The sequence below is a fragment of the Pelobates fuscus genome, chromosome 5 (assembly GCF_036172605.1).
Source record: "Pelobates fuscus isolate aPelFus1 chromosome 5, aPelFus1.pri, whole genome shotgun sequence".
Lineage (NCBI taxonomy): Eukaryota > Metazoa > Chordata > Amphibia > Anura > Pelobatidae > Pelobates > Pelobates fuscus.
This window is the reverse complement of record NC_086321.1, coordinates 116,279,032-116,296,390: the sequence shown is the minus strand read 5'-3', so window position 1 is coordinate 116,296,390 and position 17,359 is coordinate 116,279,032. Positions and strand designations below refer to the sequence as shown.

The following is a 17,359-nucleotide window of genomic DNA, read 5'->3' as shown; positions in this document are numbered from 1 at the left end:
CATAGCGGTATGTATTGCGTGCTGTAAAATAGCGCCACATTTTAGTTTTCAATGTTCTGTTAAAACGCTCGACAATAGCGGCCTTCACCATATTATTGGTTGTAAAGTGTATAACCTCACATTTTTTTAGGACTGTTTTTACACTCTTGTTCAGGAATTCTTTGCCTTTGTCTGTTTGCAACTTTTGAGGTAAACGTCCCGACCTGAAAATATTCTGAAAAGCAGCAGCAACGTTTTTTCCTGATTTATTCTTCAAAGCCACAGCCCATGCATATTTTGACAGCACATCTATGACGGTCAGTATATATTTTATACCATCATTTTGCTTAGCAAAGTCAATCATTGAGACAAGATCAGCTTGCCATTGTTCGTCAATATTAGAGACGCAAATCTTATTGCGTTCAAATCGTCGTCTTGCTGGCCTGTGTAACGTGTAAGTGTCCTGATCTGCCAACCATTCTTTAACAACTGTTCTTTTTATGTTATGTTTTTTAATTGAGTTATAGAATTTATCAATACCGCTGTAGCTACCTGATTCTCTTGGTGTGTAATATATTGATTTTAATGCTGATATATTATTGCTGTTGGGCATCATGATTAAAGAATACTATTCAGTTGGTTATCTTGTTACAGCTGTCACCATGAGACCCCACCCCTGGGTTGTAAATGCCGGCTGTCTGTCAATAGTCATACTGTCCCATGTGTTTAAGGAAAACATTTAAGTTGTTGATTCTGTTACGGCTGTCATCCTGGGAACCCCTGTCTTGGTTGTAAATGCCATCTGTCTGTCATTGCTCATCTAAACACTTTTGGTTTTAGATCTGATTGCATTGCCACACGTGTCTAGTAATATTGTTACATAAGTTAATTTGGCATTTATTTATTTCTCCGATTTATATAAATCTGTCCTCTGTGTTTGTTCTATGCATTCAAAAAATATCCCAGACACATCTTTCAAAAACATGCCCAGACACATCCCCTTTACTCAGCAATATTTGGAACGATTGAAATTGCAGAGCCTTCCAAGTGAGACTCGGGACATAACACCCCATTTTCAAAAGAGACAATCGTTACCAAATATTTCTTTTAGCACCCCGGGATTAACTACATCTCACGGCTATTTGCTACCTAAGAAGCGCCCACGTATACTAAAGCATCCTGCTGATTGGTTGAATTTGTGATGTTTATTCCTTGCTTTTCTGACTAATACATTTGATGATTATTGCTTTTCCTACATATATTGTATTATAGCTTTTCCTGCGGATATTGTATTATTGTTTTTCCTGTGAATATTGCATTGACTTTTTTTTTGTCTAATAAACATTGCTATATGAGTTAATTTGGCATTTATTTATTTCTCCGATTTATATAAATCTGTCCTCTGTGTTTGTTCTATACTTTAAAAAAGATCCCAGACACATCTTTCAAAAACATGCCCAGACACAATCCCTTTACTCAGCAATATCCTTCCTCTAAATGAAATTAAAAATAAATGTAAAAAATCCAATCAAAGAATGTAATACCTCATACAACCATATGGTGGCACACTCTATGAACATTGTATCGTGTCTATAACACCCCGTGATGTGGCTTCATTAAAATGTTCGCTAATATGTAATAAAGATCATGGGCGTGGTCATAACACGCCGTGTGTGTGGACTCATAAAAATGGCCGTTACTACGTCAAAAATAGCACTGGGGACGTAATGTGCCATGGTTGTGGTTTAGTGCCATGGTTTAGTAAAGAAGGGGCGGTACACACATCGTCGCGCAATGGGCGGGTCATATTGCGCAACAGGCGTGGTTTAATAAATAGGGGTGGGGCACCTGACAAAATAAAAATGTATTAGGGGCGGGGCCCATAAGGTGTCATGGGCGTGGTTTTGTCAAAAAAGGGGCGGATCACACAACAATGTGCAATGGGCGGGGTTATATTGCGCAGTGGGCGTGGTTTACTAAAAAGGGGCGGGGCACCTGTCAAAAGTTAGTTTGATGACTTGTGTAGCTGTACACTACTCAAGTATGTGCACCACAGAAATCTGAGTATTATGTATCTGGTGCAGAATGTGTTTTGTCAAGGTAAAAAAAGTCGTACTATAGCTTTAAACACTAAATATATGGTACTTTTTAAGAACCCAAGAGATAAACTGCAAATCACTACTCTGGCCCGCCAAATGTACCCCGGTAAATCACAATTTTTTCTAGATGCTTTTGAAGATGCCACACGCAAATCTTATGGTTATCTACTTGTAGATTTAAGATCTACAACCCTCGAAGAGTACCGCTTAAGAACTGGTCTCTTCCCACCCGACCTTCCCTCGGCATATACTTATAACAAACAGCCCTCTAAAAGCCGATAACATACCATTAACAGGTCATTCCCTGCCGAATCTCAGAGCCTGTAAGGATGTCTATGCGTATACGTCGCAATTGGTTGGCTTTACAAAGTCTAATAAGTGCCTCGCCATCACAGAAAAAAGATATTTTATGCTCCGCATCTCATGATTTAGTCACGGCTATATGTGAAATTGCTCTTAATACCCTTAAAGGTAAGATACCTTTATCACAACAACAAGTAGAAAAGCTAAAAAAGTGGCGAAAAAATATAAAAGCACTGAGCAACAAAAAGGTGTCTTTTAGTAAGAAGAAGCAGTTGGTTAAACAGTCTGGAGGATTTATTGGCTCTCTGTTGGGATTTGCTATACCTCTGCTGACCGGTCTTTTGACTAACCGTTAATGGCCCATGCTGAGAAAAAGTACTTAGTGTCTAAACAAGAGTTAGACCTAATACAGCGAACCACTCAGAGCTCTGAGGCCTCTCGTGAGTCTGTCACTCAGAACCTAGATAATGAGATTATGTCTATTCTTCAAAATAGAGGTGTGTCGGATGATGAGAAGATAAAGAGGTATACCACTATATTGCATAAATACTTGGTACGTGCTAAACAGAGTGAAAGCGAAAAGTTGGGCTTGACACTTTTCTTACCTCCTGGAGAATCCTCAGTACCAAACACCCCTGTAGCACATCCTCATGCTGCTGGAGTCTCTGATGTTTCAGACGCTGTATTTCATGAAGTTGTTAATAATGTAAATGTCCGCTATAAAAAAAATGCTGAATTGTTGTTGAGTAGAATGTCTCAATTTAAGCACATTACCGCTTGGAATGATAAGGGTGAATTTGTTTATAAAAACACTGTTGTACCGGGATCCAGCATACTCGATTTGGTACGTAGTGTTACCCAGAGTCACAATGTTACGGTACGTAAATTACCTCTGGGCTGGGATACTTTTCTTCAGGCTATGGCTGACCTGAACATACCATCTACAGTTGTGGGCAACACATCAAATAGAGACTATTTGGAACGATTGAAATTGCAGAGCCTTCCAAGTGAGACTCGGGACATAACACCCCATTTTCAAAAGAGACAATCGTTACCAAATATTTCTTTTAGCACCCCGGGATTAACTACATCTCACGGCTATTTGCTACCTAAGAAGCGCCCACGTATACTAAAGCATCCTGCTGATTGGTTGAATTTGTGATGTTTATTCCTTGCTTTTCTGACTAATACATTTGATGATTATTGCTTTTCCTACATATATTGTATTATAGCTTTTCCTGCGGATATTGTATTATTGTTTTTCCTGTGAATATTGCATTGACTTTTTTTTTGTCTAATAAACATTGCTATATGAGTTAATTTGGCATTTATTTATTTCTCCGATTTATATAAATCTGTCCTCTGTGTTTGTTCTATACTTTAAAAAAGATCCCAGACACATCTTTCAAAAACATGCCCAGACACAATCCCTTTACTCAGCAATATCCTTCCTCTAAATGAAATTAAAAATAAATGTAAAAAATCCAATCAAAGAATGTAATACCTCATACAACCATATGGTGGCACACTCTATGAACATTGTATCGTGTCTATAACACCCCGTGATGTGGCTTCATTAAAATGTTCGCTAATATGTAATAAAGATCATGGGCGTGGTCATAACACGCCGTGTGTGTGGACTCATAAAAATGGCCGTTACTACGTCAAAAATAGCACTGGGGACGTAATGTGCCATGGTTGTGGTTTAGTGCCATGGTTTAGTAAAGAAGGGGCGGTACACACATCGTCGCGCAATGGGCGGGTCATATTGCGCAACAGGCGTGGTTTAATAAATAGGGGTGGGGCACCTGACAAAATAAAAATGTATTAGGGGCGGGGCCCATAAGGTGTCATGGGCGTGGTTTTGTCAAAAAAGGGGCGGATCACACAACAATGCGCAATGGGCGGGGTTATATTGCGCAGTGGGCGTGGTTTACTAAAAAGGGGCGGGGCACCTGTCAAAAGTTAGTTTGATGACTTGTGTAGCTGTACACTACTATTGTAGCAATTTAACAAAAGTACAGAACATGTGCTTTTGTTAAGGTATAGCAATCAACAAATGCAGTCTACCACAAACATATTGACACAATAGGACTGAAAAAAAATAAATATATATATATATATTAAGGCTTTTGCCTGTAGTTGTTTACCCTACTTAAAAGGACTCCTTACCTTGCTCCACACCGTTCTTGTTCTAGCGATTTGCATGGCCCTCCCACCACTCCCAATGCTGCTCCCACCTATCTATCCTCCCTTATACACAAGTATGTCCCGTCTAGGCCCTTACGATCTGCTGAAGACTTACGTCTATCTTCTGTCCGTACTCCCACTTCTGATGCTCGCCTTCAAGATTTCTCGAGGGCTGCACCGTTCCTGTGGAACTCGCTTCCCTCCTCCGTTAGATGCTCACCCAGTCTCCACTCCTTCAAAAAATCGTTAAAAACCCACTTCTTCATAAAAGCGTATCAATTGAACTGTTAATAGCTCCTAACTGGTTCCTCTTCTGCAACTGTCACTAGTCTAATACTATCCTTACCTTTTGTGTCATTTTACCCCACTCCCTCTAGCATGTAAGCTCACTGAGCAAGGCCCTCAACCCCTCTGTTCCTGTGTGTCCAACTTGTCTGATTAAAACTACATGTCTGTTCGTCCACCCATTGTAAAGCGCTGCGGAATTTGACGGCGCTCTATAAATATCAAAATAATAATAATAATAATAATAATAACCTCTTTTTTTCTCTTTTTAACTTTGGGTGGACCCTCTTTATTTTACAGGCCTACCAACAACCGACTTTTTCCATTCTGTATTACGCTATTCCTATATTTCTTTCTATCATTCTATATATAGCTTTTTTTGCCCCTAACACAAATATAGATAGATAGATAGAACGAACACCGGAAATAATAATTCTAGAACTATCAACAAGAGACAAAAGACAACAACGATATCAAGATAAAGCAGAACAAACCATAGCTGCAGGGGTGATGAGGAAATAGAAATTAAAAAAGAATTTTAGAGCAAAGAGGAAACAAATAGGTTTATAGGTTAAATTGTATTTAATGATTCTTTTATTAAAATGTCTTAAATGCATTACACTATCTGCCTGTCCTTTTCTCCAAAAAAAAGCACAATTGCTTCTATGATTCATTACCTTAATTTCATCTATAGGATCTGTCCAGCAAAGCTAGTTGGGCAACTACTTGTCTTTAAAGGTAGCAACAAATCTTTTAGATTTAAAACAGTGTCCAGCCCTCTGTGCATTTTATGCACCCACTATTTCCCATTACCCATAACTACCTTATAAAGCCAAAAACGAGCCAATACTTTTTATGCCATCGAGTTATGTATGACTATTATTACTTTGTGCTTCCCTGCCGACTCTCATTCCAATACACATGCAAGTCACGTCTACTCTACCTGTGTAAGGTTTTCTGTTACTGTATGTTTGTATTATCCTTTAAATACTTTATAAATCACCGTATAAATGATTGACCTGCTATAACTTTATAGTATGATTATATAATAACATCGTTATTTTATTTATTACAATACTGTGCTTTATGTCATGTAAACTACATGCCAGTCCTCAAACATAGTAACTTTATATCTTATCCATGGGAGATTGTTCATATTAAGAAGCGTTTGTCTCTCTACAGATGCAAAGTGGAGTTTTTAAAAGAAAGGTAACCCCTAAAATGGTTAAAATTTGAGTATCATCATCTAGTATGCAGTTACCTATTAACTAGTAGTATCCATTTTTTCACCAGTAGCACCAACCAGCAAACATTCATCTTACCTGTAACTAAACTAACAAAAGACAGAATGGACAGACACCAGAAAACATCAGCCTGCCTTAAATTCATTGTGTATCGCATTGTGGTGATTGTTTTATACCCATTGTGTGTCTGTTTATATACAGCTTCTTTAATTCTATATTCTGGATAATTGCCTCTTTACGGCAGAACATCTCTTAATGATTGCAGTAGCAGTGAATGGATAAATGCAGATCTGTTGTAACTGGTGTTTGTATTCTGCGCCCATGTATGCTGACCCCCCTTCATTTATAAATACAAATTTATATTCCACTGTTATCTTAATTTCCGCCATTAATGAAACATTTTTTTTAGTAGATATACTGCCAAAGAAAATACAAGTGTGTTTTCTTCTGCATGTTTTCTTAGCGTGTATGTGACAAAACCAGCTTGCAGCATTTGCAAGCCCTGCCTCATAGAGAAGCCTGTGTGCTGGAGCCAAGCGCACATTGACGCGAATGTGGGTTTCCTGTTCTACTCATTAACCGTAATACAGCTCACTGTAAAACGAGGGGAAGGCAGGCACGCTCTAACTTAGTGTGCCTGTCCTTTCAATTAGCTCCCCAATTATAAATTGAAATCTGGGCTTTTATAAACTGTCACAAATATGGCCGACTCCAGATCCAAAAGGGCTTCATGTGTATTATAGCGTTCCTTCATTCGTTCTAATTCTGCGTGCTATTGAGGAGGACCAAGCATAAAATGAAAACTATTTTTTATCAAATGTGCGTTGCTATTTTAGTTGTGCCAGTATGTGTACCAATGCCTAAAGCTATTTTATTCATATGTATTATTCTGGTTTCTGCATCTGGAATAACATGTCTTGTATTACACAATATAAGGCATATTTTAGCAAAAAGGAGGTCCAGCACTCAAGAATGTGCCATTTCATATACAGAATATTTACATTGTCCTGGTTCAATACTCTGACATTTTATTACTACAAACTCTGCTGCCAATATCAGAATGTGCTTTTATAACGCTGTTATATTTGCTATGGAATCAGGTAGGAGATTATGTGATTTTAAAAAAAAAAAAAATAAATAAATTCTCATTACTAACCTTGCTTTATTTCGATAGATTTGTTGAAGAGTATCAGTTTTGTACATTAAGTGAAAAAGCTTTTTAGCAAAGCATTCTGGACGTTTTATTCCAAATAATCACCCCTAGATTGGTGACAGTGAACATGCTGTGTGAAGAGTTTACTTACTGCTACCCATATACACCTTACCACCAGTTAAAACAACCACCGAACAGTTCTCAAAAAACATTTTTTAGCAAAACATGAATTGCCTTGTCAACATATCTGCTGTTGGCAGCGACAGGCAGAGTGTTACTTGGTTCAGCAGTGTAATTGGTGATATAATGGAATCACTCATTGTTCAGTTTGTTCAGAGTGGTGACTGTATTATAGGAGGGAAGGTTGAAGCAGTATGATATTGCAATGTCCTTTACACTTCTGTATACATGTATGCCTACATGCACTCATTTCCATCCACCAGAGTGACAGCAAAAGAGACATAATGTCTGCTCACCTACATTCAGGCTGACAGCGAGTCTACAAAGGATAATAATATGTTGGATTTCATCCACTCCCCCCAATACAAGCACATGTGGCAATGGTTATGTGTGGACAGCGACAGTGTGTAGAGTTTGGAGGGAGGTACTGTGGGATTTTGGGTAATATGGATAGGCACTATGGGCAATAAGATTTAAAGAGGGTGGGTCGAGTACTTTGCAAATTCTAACCCTGACCTTCAGGAACCACTGACCCCATATAGCGAATAACTCCTTGATGCTTCGAAATGTGAAATAAGTCTGATTACCTCTTTTACTTTACGTATTTGTGTTAAAGCTTTAAATTTCTACTCCTATAAAATTAGAGAGCACTATTGTTATGAAGTCTGTTGTTCTTTTCTTAAAGTTAAACCAATGGTCTTTAATATAACAGTAAACAGTAGGTTCTGCCATGTCTAGGCAAAATAAACGGGCACATTGCCCATTCCAAGATCGGGCTCTGGATCTTTCTTTCAAAATTAACCTTTTCCAGTTTGTGTTCTTCTGTAAGTCCATAGCTCATTCTAATGTTACACAAACTAAAATATCTTTTATATTGTTCGACCAAAGTAAAACAAAGTATCTCAAAAGCTAAAATAGGTTCCAGATCGAGTGATAGTGTCACATGTATGTGGTTCTGTCAGTGCTTCAGGTATGTCTATCCAGCAACATGCCATTCATCTAGAAGGTATATATTGCTATGTAATGCATTAATAATGGCTTTTCATTGCGATCTTTATTGGAATTGACATGTCTTGGAATATAGTCCTTTTTGGAATCTTGTACTTCCAAGCTCATTATGGCTCATACAATGTTTACTTCAGTCCAGTTGTTGGAGTGTCTTGACTGTACTGTCTATTGGATTTTCACCAAAAAAATATTAACATGATGTGTTTGTTCTATGTAGAAGTTTATCCAGGAGTAAAGCTTCCGAAAGTCACAGATACACGGAGAGAGTTGGATCTGGTGTTTGCAGGCTCTCTGGGATAAATGTAAATCAATTTCTTTTCAATTACAACCTGATGTATAATTCACCATGTGCATGATTTAGTTGCAAGTTTATTTACAGTGTTCTGTTTTCATAAGCTGTATTGTGTGTATTCTTCTAATATTTGCTGTTTTGGTAATCATGCATACCCTACAATCTTATAATTGTGCACTTGGTGGAGTTATAAATTACACAACACTGATAGTGTCTGCATAGACAATAAAATATCAGAGAAATAACTGATAACAAGAATATTAAAACTGACTGTGTCATGTGTTAATAATTTTAAATGATTTTACCACTTATTTAAAATCTGTTTACCAATTTGTTAGTCTTTTAATTTGAATTCAACATTTACTAAATTTATGTGAGCATCTTGGGCATTGCTCAGCATCAGGCAGTTCAAATGCTACATTATGGAATTCTCTAAATTAATCAGCTCAACCATTGAAATGTCGCTTTTGGTTGTGTGAATGCTGTCAATAATATTTTAATAATTAGTATTTTATTTTATGTAGCATGTCATTAAAAATGGCAAAATGACTTCTTATATCTTTAGGGAGCAATTAACATTCACTTGTTCCGTTTTGTCAGCCCTGCTCCCACACGTCCGTTTGGCTCAGAGTTTTCATTACAGGAATCCTTGGACGTGGCGCTTCTGGTATCCCAGTCATAGGATTCCTGATTGAAAACTTGGACTCAAATGATAGTGATGGGGCAGTGCTGAAGACTTTGGGGTTACACCTTTCATTAACGGTTTGACCCCTGAAGGTAAGCCAGCACTGGGACTTTCTCGCACCATAACAATTTCATTCAGATAAAATTGTTATGGTGCTCAGAGTGTCCCTTTCCTTTAAATTATTCTTCTCTACATAATTCAGGCTTAAAACAAGTTACTTGTTTTCTACACATACGTTGCTAATCCTGCAAAAACTATGAGCTCTCAAGTGCTATCTCTAAATGTTGTTATGGTCTATATTTGGTTTGTTTGCCATCTCCAAACTGGCCCAATTAATAAGCACCTTGTTTTACAGCAGAAATTAGTGGAGGACTGTAGATTATGCCTTGTGCCTCCATAGGAGACATAATAGGTAATTCACTTGTTTCATTCATCTTACAAAGAAAGTAAGAAGTTAAACTTATCGTATTCTCTTTCTTTAGCAGGACAGAAGAGAGAATTCTTCTCATCTCCGTTCAGCCTCCACGCCATCCCTGAACGGAGTATCTGTTCAGCATGATTTTGGAGCTCTAAAGATCCTCCGTAATCTGCAGGGCAGAGTCCGTGAGCTGCGGGCAGATCGCAGAGTGTACCGCGGTGCAAGCATGGAGGATCTGAGCATGTTGAGAAGTGACCTGGGAAATTCCTTAATAGAGAAGGTAACTAAGTGCAAAGCTATTACTTCTAAGAAATGTTCCAACAGATATATTGTACAACTGCTATTGTATTCTGCAATGCAATGACACTGTGTAAATTATATAGCTCTGTGTCCAATACCCTCTTAATGTATCTTAGAAACAAACATAATATAAAAAAAACGCTGATGAACCTTACACTCTAATACAAGGATTTATGGGGAAAAAAAAAAAAAAAGGAAACCGAATAACTGAGTAGTATGCAGAGATTTCATTATATCTGACCACACTACCATTTTCTGCTTCAAAGAATCAATGTAACAGACCATTTCATAAAATATTTAATAGCCGTCTTCAACTCTGGTGATTTAGGATACAAGTGAAACATATGGAGAGGGGGGTGATTAAACCAGACTTTTCTACACATGCCAGTTTAATTTTATCAAGTGCATAGAATTGATTTCACATGTAATGCCATTTTTGTCTATATGACAGTTGGGTGTGGACGACCCTGTGGCATTTGAATAATGTAATGCACCCGGCTATTGTGTAACTGATCTTTATAGCTTTCATGCTATGGGGGGGAGAAGTGAATGAATCAGGATGTATCAACAGCAACGGGATAAAACCTCAATGTTTTCTGTTTCCTTTTCAGAGACCTTTAATGCCTGACCGATGCATGACACCACTCCAAGGAAGAAGTATAAGGAAATAAGGCTGTGCTGACTCCACAGTAAGGCAGTCTGAGCTAACTCAAACACAACCAAACCAGAGAATGTCTTAAATGACTGCAGTTTATGAACTGTTCCATCAGGAGCAAAAATGTATCTTTAACATGGATGCCATGTAAGTGCTCCCTGTGTGCTCTGCACGATTAGAGCGGTGTATGAGTCTTCCTTTTAGTAGGAATGTCACCTTGTTACATAGCTGAAAAGAGACTTGCGTCCATCAAGTTCAGCCTTTCTTATGTTTGTTTTTTTGCTTTTGATCCAAAAGAAGGCAAAAAAACCCAGTTTGAAGCACAATTTTGCAACAAGCTAGGAACAAAATTCCTTCTTGACCCCAGAATGGCAGTCAGATTTATCCTTGGATCAAGCAGTTATTACCCTACATTGAAAGATTATATCCTTGAATATTCTGTTTTTGCAAGTATGCATCTAGTAGCTGTTTGAACATCTGTATGGACTCTGATAAAACCACTTCTTCAGGCAGAGAATTCCACATCCTGTTAATTGTTAATTGTAAAATACTAATGATCATTTATCTCTCAATTCTGGTGGTCAGTAAAGGTGGTAAAAACACTCCATTTCTTTTTTGGACACATGGATTTTTGTAGAGCTGAATAGAATACAAAGGAATTTACAGACCTTTTAAATAATGTATTGCGCTCGAGAATAAAACACGGGACTTTACATTAACTACATACATGTCAGTGATACATGGACTTAGAAAAATAGTAACATTCCACAAAATAAACAACAAAGCAAGACCGGCTTCTTAAAAACCAGCAAACAAATCATAATGTATAAAAGTTAAAAGTAACGTAACACCTAGCAAAGCTGTATTCAAAATGAATATTCTTTCAATGATGCATTAGGTGGCTCTATGTTAAACTGCATTTTTAAATCAGCCAAGTTACAGTGAGCCTATGACAAAGTGCACTTATACAGGCCTATCTGTATATCATCCAACCCTTGTAAATCCATCTAGTTATGACTACCGACATTTAATAGCTTGTGCTATTTGACATTACAGAGGTTTAAAACTAGATTTTCAGTAAGTATATACTACATGATGACAGCTAAGGCACTTGCTGAAATTGGCAGTGCAGTATCATTTTATGTTTCTATGTCATTTTTTAAGAATTTCATTGTTTTGCATATATGGTTAACAAAACAATTTATTTAACATTTTAGATTTCTATAAAAACATTTTTATAGAGCTTTGTCCTCGAGTGTTGGTGCCTAAGTGGCTTCAGTGCCACTATTCTTTAATTACAATTACAGTATGAATTCACTGTCAAATTCTCTCTAAGGAGAAGTACATGATTAAAAAGTGGTGCTATGATGCTATGAACAGACTTTGAGAGTCATATTGTAATGTATATTAATATGTTGTACTTGTCCATTTGTATCAAAAAAACGAAACACTTAGGTAGTGCCTAGTTAAACGAGGAGCAGACAGAAATAAACTGTGCTCATTATATTGAAAACAAAATCAATCATTTCTAAATTTCAAAATTTTCAGTGCATTTTATATAATCCTGGAATTTATATAACGAGTAATACGTAAGTAGCACATTATGTAGAAATTCGGGGATTTTTATTTTTGTATATGTATATCATTTTACACTCTCACATTTTAAACACAGGGAAATAACTTTCAGTATTTAAATATAAAAATTAGGCTTTTTAGTGACTGATTTTTTTTAAGACTTCAGAAATGTAAACTCAATAGATAAACACATAATGTGCAGCACAAAATAGAAAAATGAGACTTCAAAGCGAAAAAAGGGAATAATAGGAAAAACCCAGGGAATGTTTTGTAAGGTCATGTTTCCGTAAAATGTAATGCTTTTTTTTTTTTTCATTATTTTATTTCATTGAAAGAATAGCTATACAGCAATCAATATTATTCATCCAGTTTGGACAAATTAGAATTCAAAGTGACTGGCACATAACTAAACAGCAACATGTTCGATCTTGAAATATCGTCTATATTTTTATACTTATTTTATAAAATAGTTGAGGATTGGGGAGTGAAGAGAAAAAAAAAGAAGGAAGGAAAATCACATGTGAAACCACATTTAAATGGTGCATGCGGTGGGATGAATTAGTATTGTAAAGTGAATTCTGTAGATCTATTTTCTAACATTAGAACCTACTTTTTTTGTAAGTGTTCACATCTGAGATGTGTAAACTTTTGCTGAGTTTTTTTTTTACTTAATATTTTGTAACAATTTAATAAATGACATGACACTGTGAATATTAAAAATATATGATGTATACTGTGAAAATGTAGGCTTAAAAACAGTTCCAGCTGTATATCACTAATAGTAGGATAGGATGATAAACTTTTTTTTATATTTTATATGCAGGTATTATTTTTACATTGGGATTATTATGATGTCATTTTGTATTTTTATGTAATATGTATTCACTTTTTCTGTATGTTTACTTTATTAAAAATTAAATTATATTTAACAGTGATGAATGTAGTGTTTATTTTTTTTATGGGTTTATCTCTTGCACTCTATACTGAGTTTACCTCTTTTATGCAGACCAAAGAACACCTTTCTGAACAAATGTTGCTGTAAATAATGGTTTATTATATTTTAACTTGAAATTGCTCTAGGAATATCACTAAATTCACCCAGGCCCAACACAAACCCCAAAATGATCACACTACAGGCTAGAGAGACCCTCTGCCAGGCTTTCTTCAGAGCGGTCAGTGTGATCACAGCAGTAAGAGAGAGGGAGCACAGATTATCCTGCTTATTTACATAGAGAGCATGGGATTAAAGAAAAACTCCAAATACTATAACCACTACAGCCTGCTGTTGTGGTTATGGTGAACTGGAGCCCCTCAAATGTAAGTAGTCAAGCCATTTGCTAACAGTTTGACTTCTTACATAGGGCTCACCAGTCTGTGCCACTCTGGAGACCCGGAAGCTCCTGCCTCGAGTTTCCGTTTGCTCTTTTGAGCTAACTCCTGCCATGCAGTGTTTTTGATTGAGAGCTGTGACGGGGTCGTACCACAAATAGAGGTACTAGATATTCCGAATTCCACAAATAGAGGTACTAGATAGACATATTACCGCGACTTAGAGTGGCCAGACTTAACATTAATAGCCAAGGTCAGAAATATAGCAATACAGATAAACAGAATAACAAGCAGGGGCAGGATACCAGAAATACTCAGGATCAGAAACATGCCGGGTCAGGATACCAGAATTACACAAAGCCAAATACAAGCCAAGGTCAATATCAAAATATTATTATTTTATTATTTATATAGCGCCAGCAAATTCCGTAGCGCTGTACAATATAACAAGAGAGAGATATTATGAGCATTAACATGCATCAAGGCAGAAACCATAATAGGGCAAGAAATAAAGGTCCAAATGTTCATTATATAGACTAACAATGTTTGATTGGTCCAAAAATGATTAATAATGTGGTCGCCTGGATGACGTGGTCACTTTAAAGGAACACTATAGTCACCTAAACAATTGTAGCTTTTTGAAGCAGTTTTAGTGTATAGATTATGCCTCTCAGGTTTTACTGCTCAATTCACTGTCATTTAGGAGTTAAATCGCTTTGTTTCTGTTTATGCAGCCCTTGCCACACGTCCCCTGGCTATGATTGACAGAGCCTGCATGAAAAAAAACTGGTTTCAGTTTCAATCAGAAGTATTTTACCTTAAACAATTTTAGCTCCTGCTCTGTAAATTTAATTTTAATCACATACTGGAGGCTCTTGAAGGGTCTAGAAAGTAGGGATCGACCGATTATCGGTTTTACCGATATAATCGGCCGATATTCGGTATTTTCGGCAATATCGGTATCGGCCAATAGAGATACCGATATTGCCGATAATACCTCCCAGGACTGCCAGGCTCATTACAAGCCCGGCGGTCCTGGGGGGTGCGGGCAGCAAGCGTTTACTCACCTCCCAGCAGCTCCTCCAGCTCCCCAGTGGAGACCCGCGGCCGTCAGAGCGTTGCCACGGGTTACCATGGCAACGCTCCACACGGCACGCTGGCCGCGAGAGTTACACTGGGGAGCTGGAGGAGCTGCTGGGAGGTGAGTAAACGCTTGCTGCCCGCCCCCAGCTCAGCCAATGCCACTGGACCACCAGGGACTGCTATATCCCCCCTCCCTGGCCAAGCAACAAGCAGGGAGGGGGGACAACAAAAATAAATAATAATAATAATAATTAAATATATTAAAAATATATATAATTTAATATAAAATGTTAAAAAATATTTAATAAGAAATTCCCCCTTACACACACACTCCATTATTATACACACACTACACAAACACACCGTGTATATAATGCAGTGTTTATATAATGCAGTGTGTGTTTGTTTAGTGTGTGTGTGTAATAATGCAGTGTGTGTTTGTATAGTGTGTGTGTGTGTGTGTATATAATGCAGTGTGTGTTTGTATAGTATGTGTGTATATAATGCAGTGTGTGTTTGTATAGTGTGTGTGTATATAATGCACACTACACAAACACACTGCATTATATACACACACTATACAAACACACACTATACAAACGCACTGCATTATATAAACACTGCATTATATACACAGTGTGTTTGTGTAGTGTGTTTATATAATTCAGTGTGTATTTGTGTAGTGTGTTTATATAATGCACACTACACAAACACACTGCATTATATACACACACTGCATTATATAAGCACACTACATTTACTATACACACACTACACAAATACACACACTCTGCATTTCTTATATACATACACACACACTACACAAACACACTCTGCATTTAATATATACAGTATTCACTTTACACACACACTGCATCCACTTTACGCACACTACACAAACGACAAATACACACTGCATCCACTACACAAACACACACTGCATCCACAACACACACACACTACAAAAACACACTGCATCCACAACACTCACACTACACAAACACACACTGCATCCACTACACGTGGCATTTATATTTTGTGCATTTACCTTTAGAAATTGTTTTTATTTTCCAAAATGGTAAATGTACAGAATATCGGCAAATTATATCGGCTATCGGCCTGAAAGTTCACAGAATATCGGTATCGGCTCTAAAAAATCAATATCGGTCGATCCCTACTAGCAAGCTATTAACATAGCAGGGGATAAGAAAATCTAAATTAAAACGAACTTGCAATAAAGAAAGGATAAACTTTAGATGACTCTTTACAGGAAGTGTTTAGGAAGGATGTGCAAGTCTCATACAGGGAGGTGTGAATAGGGGTCATAAACAAAGTGAATCACACTCCTAAATGGCAGAGAATTGAGCAGTGAGGCATGTTCTATACACCAAAACTGCTTAATTAAGCTAAAGTAGTTTTGGTGACTAGTGTCCCTTTAAGGGCAACATTATTTTTATTTATTAAAGAAAAGTCATTCAAGCAGGCAGCATCTATTATATTGCATAAAAGTGGAATTCAACCCGTGTGAACGAGCAGAAGGAGTTGTTTGCCGGGCCGGTTTGTAAGGTAAGAAATCAGACCGCGAGCAAGTAGTTTGACTACTTACTTTGGGGAGGCACCAGGGCAGTCCTGGTACCATAACCACTACAGTGCATTCTAATGATTATTGCACTTGTAGTGTTTCTTTAAAACTGTTCACAGGTAAGTGCTCAGATTAGTGAATTAAAAGTGTGTAAATCACACCCAGGGAATTTCAGAAGCCTTTTTGGGCTCTAGCCTGTGTCAAGCCCCCCCAGCATTGCTTTTGCAGGGAATTAAGAGAGATGCAAAAAGGATAGGATAGGAATAAATAAAAAGGGGGTTAATTAAAACAAACTGTAGAAATTTCACCCAGCAGATGCTTGTCGAGCTATAATAAAAATGCAATACAACTCTAAGATTAAGTTGACACAGTAATAAGTATACAAAAATATTGATGTTGCCCAGGCTCCATAATTATTTACAGATAGAAAAGAAGGGATTGCACACTACAATAAATTCCCTGCAATGTAAACAAAACACATTTATAGTGCACTATGTTTGGTTATTGTGTAAAATATGAAGTAAAGATGAACACCAACACACAAGTTTGACGTATGTAACGTGTTTTGATGTGAGGCCATTTTTCTAAAGCATTCACCCTTTCTTTGCCCATTGACCATTAGAAAGCAATGCTGATCAAATAAGTTTATAATGAATTATGGTCAAAGTAAGAATGATCGCTCTAGAAAGAGAGCCTTATGTTAAAATGCATTGCGTATGTCACCATGTCCTTATAACCTCACAATGGAGAGTCCGATTGGGAAGCAGTGCTGCGGCAGTTCTGTGGAAATCAACGGCCTTGAGTGGCAAAAGACTTCCCTTGTACAATTTTGATGGTGGTGCGTTTAAGTGCACCCTTCATGCTAGTTTGTGGACCAGGTGAGTTTACCTTTTTAGTGTCTGTAATAAATCTTGTTTTTAATGTTGATATACAACGCTATGTCAATTAAGTTGTTTCCATTCAAGACTAACAGGTTTATTTACTAGTTAGAATTCAAAG

The 17,359-nt window shown here is 37.2% G+C and overlaps 1 protein-coding gene across 1 annotated transcript in view; it reads left to right on the top strand.

Moving 5' to 3' along the window:
- Window positions 1–10,980, top strand: part of LOC134610868 (trichohyalin-like) — a 64,052-nt gene extending 53,072 nt beyond the window's left edge. Inside the window, exons 25-27 of the mRNA XM_063454167.1 lie at window positions 8,659–8,743; window positions 9,901–10,116; window positions 10,748–10,980. Of these exons, the coding sequence (XP_063310237.1) occupies window positions 8,659–8,743; window positions 9,901–10,116; window positions 10,748–10,807 (361 nt within the window). The 3' untranslated portion in view covers window positions 10,808–10,980. The remainder of the gene's footprint in view (window positions 1–8,658; window positions 8,744–9,900; window positions 10,117–10,747) is intronic.
- The last annotated feature ends 6,379 nt before the right edge of the window (window positions 10,981–17,359 follow it).